This window comes from Physeter macrocephalus, chromosome 12 (assembly GCF_002837175.3).
Source record: "Physeter macrocephalus isolate SW-GA chromosome 12, ASM283717v5, whole genome shotgun sequence".
NCBI lineage: Eukaryota > Metazoa > Chordata > Mammalia > Artiodactyla > Physeteridae > Physeter > Physeter macrocephalus.
In genome coordinates, this window is record NC_041225.1 from 61,877,128 (window position 1) to 61,888,192 (window position 11,065).

Genomic DNA, 11,065 nt, shown 5'->3' on the forward strand with positions numbered 1-11,065 from the left:
ACTTAAAAATAAAGACTGTTACAAGAGATAAGGAGGGACACTACATAATGATCAAAGGATCAATCCAAGAAGAAGATATAACAATTATAAATGTTTATGCACCCAACATAGGAGCACCTCAATATATAAGGCAAATGTTAACAACCATGAAAGGAGAAATTGACAGTAACACAGTAATAGTAGGGCACTTTTAACATGCCACTTACACCAATGGACAGATCATCCACACAAAAAATAAATAAGGAAATACAAGCTTTAAATGACACAATAGACCAGATAGATTTAATTGATATTTATAAAACATTCCACTGAAAAGTGGCAGAATACCCTTTCTTCTCAAGTGCACATGGAACATTCTCCAGGATAGATCACATCTTGGGTCACAAATCAAGCCTTGGAAAATTTAAGAAAACGGAATTCTTATCAAGCATCTTTTCTGACCACAACGCTATGAGACTGGAAATCAATTACAGGAAGAAAATTTGTATAAAACACAAATACATGGAGGCTAAACATGTGCTACTAAATAACCAAGAGATCCCTGAAGAAACCAAAGAAGAAATAAAAAAATACCTAGAAACAAATGACAACAAAAACATGATGACCCAAAATCTATGGGATGCAGCAAAAGCAGTTCTAACAGAGAACTTTATAGCAATTTAATCTCACCTCAAGAAACAAGAAAAAAATCGCAAATAAACAATCTAACCCAACACTGAAAACAACTAGAGAAAGAAGAACAAAGAAAACCCAAAGTAAATAGAAGGAAAGAAATCATAAAAATCAGAGCAGAAATAAATGAAATAGAAATGAAGGAAACAATAGCAAAGAACAATAAAACTACAAGCTGGTTCTTTCAGAAGATAAACAAAATTGATAAACCCTTAGCCAGATCCATCAAGAAAAAAAGGGAGAGGATGCAAATCAATAAAATTGTAAATGAAAAAGGAGAAATCACAACTGACACCGCAGAAATACAAAGGATTATAAGAGACTACTACAAACAACTATATACCAAGAAAATGGACAACCAAGAAGAAATGGACAAATTCTTGGAAAGGTACAATTTTCCAAAACCGAACCAGGAAGCATTAGAAAACATAAACAGACCAATCACAAGTAATGAAATTGAAACCATAATTAAAAATCTTCCAACAAACAAACGTCCAGGACCAGATGGCTTCACAGGCGAATTCTATCAAACATTTAGAGAAGAGCTAACACCGATCCTTCTCAAACTCTGCCAAAAAATTGCAGAGGGAGAAACACTCCCAAATTCATTCTATGAAGCCACCATCACCCTGATACCAAAACCAGAAAAAGATACGACAAAAAAAGAAAATTATAGACCAATATCACTGATGAACATAGATGCAAAAATCCTGAACAAAATACTAGCAAACAGAATCCAACAACACATTAAAAGAATCATATGCCATGATCAAGTGGAATTTACCCCAGGTATGCAAGGATTCTTCAATATATGCAAATCAATCAATGTGATACACCACATTAACAAATTAAGAAATAAAAACCATATGAACATCTCAACAGATGCAGAAAAAGCTTTTGACAAAATTCAACTCTCATTTACAATAAAAACTCTCCAGAAAATGGGCACAGAGGGAACCTACCTCAACATAATAAAGGCCATATATGAGAAACCCACAGCAAGCATCATACTCAATGGTGAAAAACTGAAACACTTCCACTAAGATCAGGAACAAGACAAGGATGACCACTCTTGCCACGCTTATTCAACAAAGTTTTGGAAGTCCTAGCCATGGCAATCAGAGAAGAAAAAGAAATAAAAGGAATACAAATTGGAAAAGAAGTAAAACTGTCACTGTTTGCGGATGACATGATACTATACATAGAAAATCCTAAAGATGCCACCAGAAAACTGCTAGAACTAAACAATTAATTTGGTAAGGTTGTAGGATACAAAATTAATGCACAGAAATCTCTGGCTTTCCTATACACCAACAATGAAAAATCAGAAAGAGAAATTAAGGAACAATCCCATTTACCATCGCAACAAAAAGAATAAAATATATAGGAAAAAACGTGTCTGTGGAGGCGAAAGACTTGTACTCAGAAAACTATAAAACACTGACGAATGAAATCAAAGATGACATAAACAGATGGAGAAATATACCATGTTCTGGATTGGAAGAATCAATATTGTGAAAATGATTATACTACCCAAAGCAATCTACAGGTTCAATGCACTCCCTATCAAACTACCAATGGCACTCTTCACAGAATTGGAACAAAAAATTTTACAGTTCATATGGAAACACAAAAGACCCTGAATAACCAAAGCAACCAAAGCAACCTTGAGAAAGAGAAACGGAGTTGGAAGAATCAGGCTCCCCAACTTCAAACTATACCACAAAGCTACAGTAATCAAGACAGTATGGTACTGGCACAAAAACAGAAATATAGATCAATGGAACAGGATAGAAAGCCCAGAGATAAACCCATGCACATATGGTCACCTTATCTTTGATAAAGGAGGCAAGAATATAGCAAAGGAAGCCATAAACAAGACAAAAAGACAACCCTCAGAATGGGAGAAAATATTTGCAAATGAAACAACAGACAAAGGATTAATCTCCAAAATATACAAATAGCTCATGAAGATCGATATCAAAAAAACAAACAATCCAATTAAAAATGGGCAGAAGACCTAAATAGACATTTCACCAAGGAAGACATACAGATGGCCAAGAGGCACATGAAAAGATGGGCCAACATCACTAATTATTAGAGAAATGCAAATCAAAACTACAATGAGGTATCACCTCATTCCAGTCAGAATGGCTATTATCAAGAAATCGAGAAACAATAAATGTTGGAAAGGGTGTGGTGAAAAGGGAACCCTCCTGCTCTGTTAGTGGGAATGTAAATTGATACAACCACTACGGAAAACAGTACGGAGGTTCCTTAAAAAACTAAAAATAGAATTACCACATGAACCAGCAATCCCATTACTGGGCATAACGCTGAGAAAACCATAAATCAAAGAGACATGTACCACAATGTTCACTGCAGCACTATTTACAATAGCCAGGACATGGAACCAAGCTACATGTCCATCGACAGATGAATGGATAAAGAAGATGTGGCACATTTATACAATGGAATATTACTCAGCCATAAAAAGAAACGAAACTGAGTTATTTTTAGTGAGGTGGATGGACCTAGAGTCTGTCAAACATAGTGAAGTAAGTCAGAAAGAGAAAAACAAATACTGTATTCTAACGCATATATATGGAATCTAAAAAAAAAATGGTACTGATGAACCTAGTTGCAGGGCAGGAATAAAGATGTAGACATAGAGAATGGACTTGAGGACATGGGGTGGGAGGGGGAAGCTGGGGCGAAGTGTGAGTAGCATTGACATATATACACTACTGAATGTAAAATAGCTAGCAGGAAGCAGCAGCATAGCACAGGGAGATCAGCTCAGTGCTTTGCAATGACCTAGAGGGGTGGGAAAGGGAGGATGGGAGGGAGGCTCAAGAGGGAGGGAATATGGGGACACATGTATGCATATGGCTGATTCACTTTGGTGTACAACAGAAACTAACACAGTATTGTGAAGCAATTATACTCCAATAAAGATCTATTAAAAAAGAAAAAGAATATGTTTTTAACATTCCCACAACTCAATAATAAAAAAGGTAAACAACCCAGTTAGAAAATGGCTAAATGATATGAACAGATAGTTCACAAAAGAAGCTACACAAATGGCTAATAAGCACATGAAAAAGTGCTCACTGTCACCAGGGAAATGCAAATTAAAACCACAAAGAGATACTACCACATACACACATATACTAGAATGGCTAAAATTAAAAAAGACTAACATCAAATGATGGCAAAGAGAACTCTTAGCATTGTTGGTGAAGTGTAAAATGGTACAACTACACTGGAGTGTAGTCTAGAAGTTTCTAAGAAAACTAAACACTCACCTGATTTATGACCCAGCAAATCCTCTCCTAAGTAATTTTCCAAGATAAATGAAAAAAAAGTCAACAACAACAAAAAATTATACAAGAATGTTCATAGCAGCTTTACTTATAATAAACAAAAACTGGAATAACAAAAAAACTGGAAATAGGCAAACTTCCTTCAATAAGGAGAATAAACTATGGTAGTCATACAATGGCTGGCATATTATTCAGCAATAAAAATACTTATCCATGTTACAACATGAATTAAAAATCTCTAAACACGTTGAAAAAAGCTTTATACAAAAGAGTACACTGTGTGATATCATTTACATGAAGTTCAAGAAGAGGCAAACTAATCTTTGGCTGAAGAAATGAGAACATATGGTTAGTGCTGAGAGGCTAGGCAGGGATTTTCTAGGAAGAGGTACAAGGGAATGTTCTAGGATGATGGCAATGTTTTTTATCTTGATAGAGGTTTGTGTTACACAGATGTTGGTATTTATTTGCCAAAATTCAGCTCTTGAACACATAATTAAAATGTATATGAATTTTACTTCAAAAGAAAAAAAATTAGGAATTATTGAGTTCTAGTTAATGATATACATGCCAAAGTATTAGCTGACAGTATGTTGATGCCTGCAATTTTCTTTAAAATATATATAAAAAAAAGAGACGGACTCACGGACAAAGAGATGGGTAGATAAGTGGAAAAACAGGCATAGTAAAATGTAAATGATAAAATCTGGATGTGGGTGTACAAGAATTCACTGAAAATTTTATTTTCCACTTTTCTCTATGTTAAATTTTTTCATAATAAAATGTTGGGAGAAAAACAGATACGACTGCTTTTGATGTTGACAGAATATTATTTTTTACTTCCTTTTTTTATTTTCTAAGTTTTCTATAATGTGCAATAGTCTTTACGATCTTAAACATTTTTAAAAGAAATTACAATTATATTTCTTAAAATAATCAAATATAAATTATTTTTAAAACAAGTTAAAAATCTTACTTTAGGTTCAATGAAAATTAAAATATCCACTATTTTTAAACTCACTTGTCATTTAATTCACTAAAAGCCTTAAAATATTTAGTTATGTAGGAAGTCACTGTTTTTGAACTAATTAAAAATTTTGAACTAATCAAATGTGGTATCAAAGTTTTCTCTTTTAATGTCTAATATTAAACTTTCCCTTGTACTCAAACCTCCCCCTGTGTTAATTAATGTATGCTCATTAAAAGTACATCATTTCTTAAACTCTATAAGAACTAAGCAGGGCAACATTTCTTAAGAAATCTGAGAGTTGGCTGTTTACTGAAGGGCTTTATCTTTAGATAAGCACAAGATTTAAGCCAGGTGCTAGTCATTTGTGTCTTGTTAATTTCCAAAACAAACAGAGGAGAGTGCCATGCTATTTCCATTACACACACTACACCATTAGGACCAGGGTTTATAAGCTTGACATTGCTCCAGGAATAATGGTTTCATTCCTCACTGAAATAAAATAATGTGCCACATAACTCAGCAATGTGGAACTTCTGAAAAATGTTGTCATGTTAAACATGGTCATATTTTTAAAGTCTCCATTATGCCAAAACAAAGGCCGTTTGCTGTAGAGAACTCACTTTGGGCACAGAAAACTCTCACATGGGCCTCAGACTTACCTCATCGCTATGTCATATGATTCCGGGTGAATACAAGTTTGGTCCAAAGGATTTGGCTTTAGTACAGCATTCACTGCAGTTTTGCTCTTCTTCTTGCCTTGCTTCTCATTTGTGACTTCAACACCTGCTGAAGATGCCACAGCAACTCTCTGCATTTCACCAGCAGATTCAGTTTGCTGACTACTGTAACCATTCAAAACAACATGGGGGAGGGGGAGGGGGAGGGAGGGTTAGGGGGTGGGCAGAAAAGAGTCTTTAATTAAAAATGTGCTTATTTATGTGCTTATTTCTCTGCCATACAAATATACAGAAACAGCAACCAGATTCTGACCATTCACTTCACAGAAATTACCACTTAGTTAATAGGGTTTTCTGTTACTTAAAGCCAAAAGCATTCTTAAGTGATTCTGCCTGTATAACTGGCATTCTAGGAGAGAACACAGAGAAATGGAGGAAAATTAATTAAATAAGGAGAAGGAGAAGGTGATTTCTCAGAGCTGAAAAGAAAGCTCCCCAAAGGAATCTACTGAGTATAAAACAGAATGAATGGGAAAAGAATGAAAAAGACATTTTGACATATCATGGGGAAACTTTAGAATATAATTTTTAAAATTAAGAGAGAAAAATAAAACAGATTATTGAAAGGAACTAGAATCAGACTGACATCAGTTTTCTCACTGACAAACATCAGATGCCAGAACACAGTGGAATAATATTTTAAAAGTCTGAGACAAAATGATTTTGAATCTAGAATCATATACCTAGCCAAAGTCACATTCAAATTAAAATCATTTTCAGACATGTAAGGACTGAAGTACAACCCATATAATACACCCTCTCTAAAAAGAGTTTCTTAAGTATATACTCCAGCAAAAACAATGAATTCACGAAAAATGATAATGTGGGCTACAACAAACAGTGATGAGCACAGAAACCATAAAAAAAATTATTAGGTTAAATAATTGCTCATGAATAATGTAGAAAATATATTACAAGGACAGTCTGAAACTAAAATCCCAGATCATCTCACCATAGCACATAGTGCTGAAGGGAGGAAGATTGGTAAAGAGACCTAAGGTTCTAGTCTTCTCCAGGAGGAGGACAGAGAAACCTATTAACTCTAGAGACCAATGCAAATCAAATTTAAAGATAATCACCAGAAGAATAAAAGTAAGATATACAAGCTGAAATCACTAAGAGGAGATAAAGATGAGTAAGGAAGACAAGAAGAGAAACAGAGAAAATGTGTTAACTGATAAATCCAACAAACAGCATGAAAGGAAAAGAATCAGAAGGCAGGAAGAGAAAATGTATAATAAGATGGAAGATCAAGTCCAAACACATCAATAAATATAATAAATGTGAATGTATTAATAAGACTGAGCAAACCTAGAAAATCTATTTGTTTATAAGAGTCACAAAAAATTGAATGTCATAGAAAGTTTGAAAATAAAAAAATACCAAGCATATTCTGAAAAGGCAGATATAGCAACAATGCCAGCAAACAAAACAGATTTCAAAGTAAAAACATTCAATGAGATAGCAAGAGTCATTCTGAATAACAGTATGACCTATCAAGGAGATATAATAGTCATGAATCTTAAAGTCCTTCATTACCAGCTAAAAAAATTTAACGCTTTAAAACAACCCAAATGTTCAGCAACAGGGCACTGATTAGATTAAATTATAGTCCATCTATAAATTAAATACTGTGCTGGCATTATATATAAATGATAATTTATATATAATGATATAAATAAATATATAAATCAATATGTAATATTTGGAAAGAGATCCAAGATATATTACTGAAACTAATAAAACAAGTTTCAAAAGTGGTATAGCATGATTCCTTCTGTATGCATTTAAAAGTAACAAATACGTTATTAATTTACATAAACATATTTTCAGGAAGCAATATATAAGAAACTATTTTGAAGTGACAAGTTGAGGTGCCCTTTTCATTTAATTCTTTTTTATACTGTGAATTTTCTAACCAAGTGTTCAAAAAACAAAGTAAGAAACCCATTTTTTTTTGCTTCTGGGTTTGGTGGTTTACTTAGAAAGAACTTCCACTACTCCAGCGGTCTGCAAAATTTACCCATGTTTTTTTCTGGTACTTTTACAGTTTTACTTTTTCTATTTAAGTGTATGATCCATCTGGAATTTATTTGGGTATAAGGTATGGGGTAGGACTGTAGCTTCTCCCACACATACAAAATTCCAGTTGTCATAATGCCACTTATTGGATAATTAATCAATTTTTCCAACTATTTGAAATATCACCTTTATCATAAACTAAATTCCCTCTGAGTTTGATGTATTTCAGACTCTACTCTGTTCTACCTGTTTCTACATCAAAACCAAACTGCTTAATTACAATGGCTTTATAATATATTCTACTATCCAGTGGGGCTGTTTCTTCCTTAGTCTTTTCCAGGAAAAAAAAATTATTATTATAACTTTGTCAAAAGAAAAAAATACACATGAATGAATCAGGTAGTCCCAGAGAAGCAAATACATGAAAGCCATTCTTTCATGATTACAAAATGCTAAGAAGCTTACCAAATTTCTTTGCATTTGTGCTACCAGGATCAGAAAGCAAGGATTTAGCTCTTAATTGACACATCTGATAATTAATGCTTTGGCCAGTTTTCAGTGAGGAAGGAGCAGGGAAACCCAACTATCCTTAGGGTAAAAGCTGTCAGTATGAAGTGGTCATTGCGAAGTCCTCTTTGTTACCTCATCTTATACCAGTCCTTCCTACTTGTGGTGCTCCAGTCACACTGGCCTTAGTTTCATTTCCTGAACACACCAAAGTTGGTCCTGCCTTAGGATGTTGCCCATGTACTGTTTGCTCTGCCTGGAATGCCCTCCTTCTAATCCCTGTGTGACTGGCTCCTTCATTTCATTCAAAACTCGGCTCAAATAACTTTTCAATGAATAACACATATAAAACAGTTTATTGCTCCCCAAAGGCAGTATCATATTGCTTTGTTTTAATTTTTATACCACTTATTACATCTGAAACTATTTATTTTTACTAGTTTATTTATTGTCTGTCTCATACATTAAAATTTAACTTCATGAGGCCAGGGAATTTGTTGATTTGCTCACTGCTGTATTCCCAGTGCCTAGCAAAGATCAGACAGCTGACACATATTGAATGAGGGAATGAACAAATAGACAGCTAGGATTTATGCCAGTGAGAAGGATGGGTAACAGAAAGAGAGGAGGTTGATAATAGAACAGACAGTGTACACTTCAATAATGACCTGCAAAATGTTCGAATATAATCCTGGTTGACTCTGATGAAACCAGCACACTGTTGGAAAGATTTTGGACCTAGCCCTTTCACTTTCTTCAGCTGTTCTCGGTTGATGAATGGCCCATTTTTCTCGCGCCATTCAATAATATTTTTGGCTCGGTTGGCATTGAGTCCAGCAATATGCCTAAAAAAATAAACAAAATGAGTAATGTGGCCAATGTAATTGTTCTAAGAGTACTGAAAGAAAAGATCTCATCTGAAAAGACAATGATATAAAACATTTGCATCATAAAAGCAACTACAATTACATCTTGTCATATGTCTCTACACTATTCACATTCCTTGTGTTTCTGAATCAAGTAATATTTCTGCCTATTCCTGGTTAGCTTAGAAAGTGAGTTAGCAGTAGAAGTCACAATAGCTACAGCTGCATTGTACTATTCTATTTTTTTGATCAGCCTGTTCTCATTAGTAAAGACTTGAACTATAGAAAGGTACTTATTCATGATACAAAAACTTTATCATTGGGCTTCCCTGGTGGCGCAGTGGTTGAGAGTCCGCCTGCCGATGCAGGGGACACGGGTTCGTGCCCCGGTCCGGGAAGATCCCACATACCGCGGAGCGCCTGGGCCCGTGAGCCGTGGCCGCGGAGGCTGCGCGTCCGGAGCCTGTGCTCCGTAACGGGAGAGGCCACAACAGTGAGAGGCCCGCGTACCGCAAAAAAAAAAAAAAACACTTTATCATTATGTAGTTGGCTTGGTGTTAATTAAGAGAATCTTAATTTTATTACAGAATTCCATATATGGCATTATGGAATGTTTGTCACTGTGGTCAAAAAGCAACACCTAACAATGCAAGGGATATTTTCTGCTATTCCAATTTCAAAGCAGAAAGATCCAGATTTCTTTCCAGAGGTCCAGAGTTTCATGCTGCATCAGCAGAGCTGTATAATAAATGCAAGACGAGGGACAAAAAAGCAGCTCTTCTACAGCCACAGGGGGAAAAAAAACATATAAGACATGATTACAGTACAATGAAGATTTTGAGATGTGACTTGTGGAATCAAGGTAAAAATATGGTAATCATACCTTGAACCCTCAGGATTTATTTTTTGGTGACTGCCAGCTTTGACAGATGTAAGCAAGAGACTGAACTACTGAAAAATATCTACTCTCCTGTGGTGGGAAACAGCTCTTTTCCATGTTAACCTAATTTAAATTCTATTAGCGACATTAATGCACTCGATAGTCACCATATGTTCTTCACATTAGATTTCCAGTATTAAAAATAACATGAATTGTTATAATTCTTTTCTTAAATGATGCCTTCCCCTCTGACTGATTACCTAAAGCAACGTATGAATTCATAGATTTTCTATACTAGACAACTTTATACACGTGTCCCCTTGCTCTAGCTGAGTTTGAACTGTATAGCAAGTAAAACTCAAGGTTCTGTGATCTTCAGCCACAGACTTCTTGTCTCACCTTAACAAAACTTCTGAACAGATGTTAATATCCACTCCCACAAAGCTGACACATTCTTCTACAACACTATCCAGTGTGGCCTTGAGTAGAGTCTGAGACACATCGTGCTGAAAAGACAAAGATCAAATATGAATCAAAAGTAAAGAACATGCAAAAAACCACATTCACAGAAAGACAGACAAGATAAAAAGGCAGAGGGCTATGTACCAGATGAAGGAACAAGATAAAACCCCAGAAAATCAACTAAATGAAGTGGAGATAGGCAACCTTCCAAAAAAAGAATTCAGAATAATGACAGTGAAGATGATCCAGACCTTGGAAAAAGAATGGAGGCAAAGATCGAGAAGATGCAAGAAATGTTTAACAAAGACCTAGAAGAATTAAAGAACAAACAAATAGAGATGAACAATACAGTAACTGAAATGAAAACTACACTAGAAGGAATCAATAGCAGAACAACTGAGGCAGAAGAACACGCAACAACATTTGCATTATAGGGGTCACAGAAGGAGAAGAGAGAGAGAAAGGATCAGAGAAAATATTTGAATACATTATAGTTGAAAAGTTCCATAACGTGGGAAAGGAAGGAGCCACCTAAGTCCAGGAAGCACAGAGAGTCCCATACAGGATAAACCCAAGGAGAAACACACCGAGACACATAGTAATCAAATTGGCAAAAATTAAAG

At 35.0% G+C, this 11,065-nt stretch overlaps 1 protein-coding gene across 1 annotated transcript in view; it reads right to left on the minus strand.

The window, feature by feature from the left end:
* SRBD1 (S1 RNA binding domain 1) overlaps nt 1-11,065 on the minus strand; it is a 234,013-nt gene that overhangs the window by 24,077 nt on the left and 198,871 nt on the right. The window contains exons 17-19 of the mRNA XM_024118922.3: nt 10,380-10,486; nt 8,903-9,079; nt 5,628-5,807 (exon numbers count right to left, since the gene is read on the minus strand). Coding sequence (XP_023974690.1) covers nt 5,628-5,807; nt 8,903-9,079; nt 10,380-10,486 — 464 coding nt within the window. The remainder of the gene's footprint in view (nt 1-5,627; nt 5,808-8,902; nt 9,080-10,379; nt 10,487-11,065) is intronic.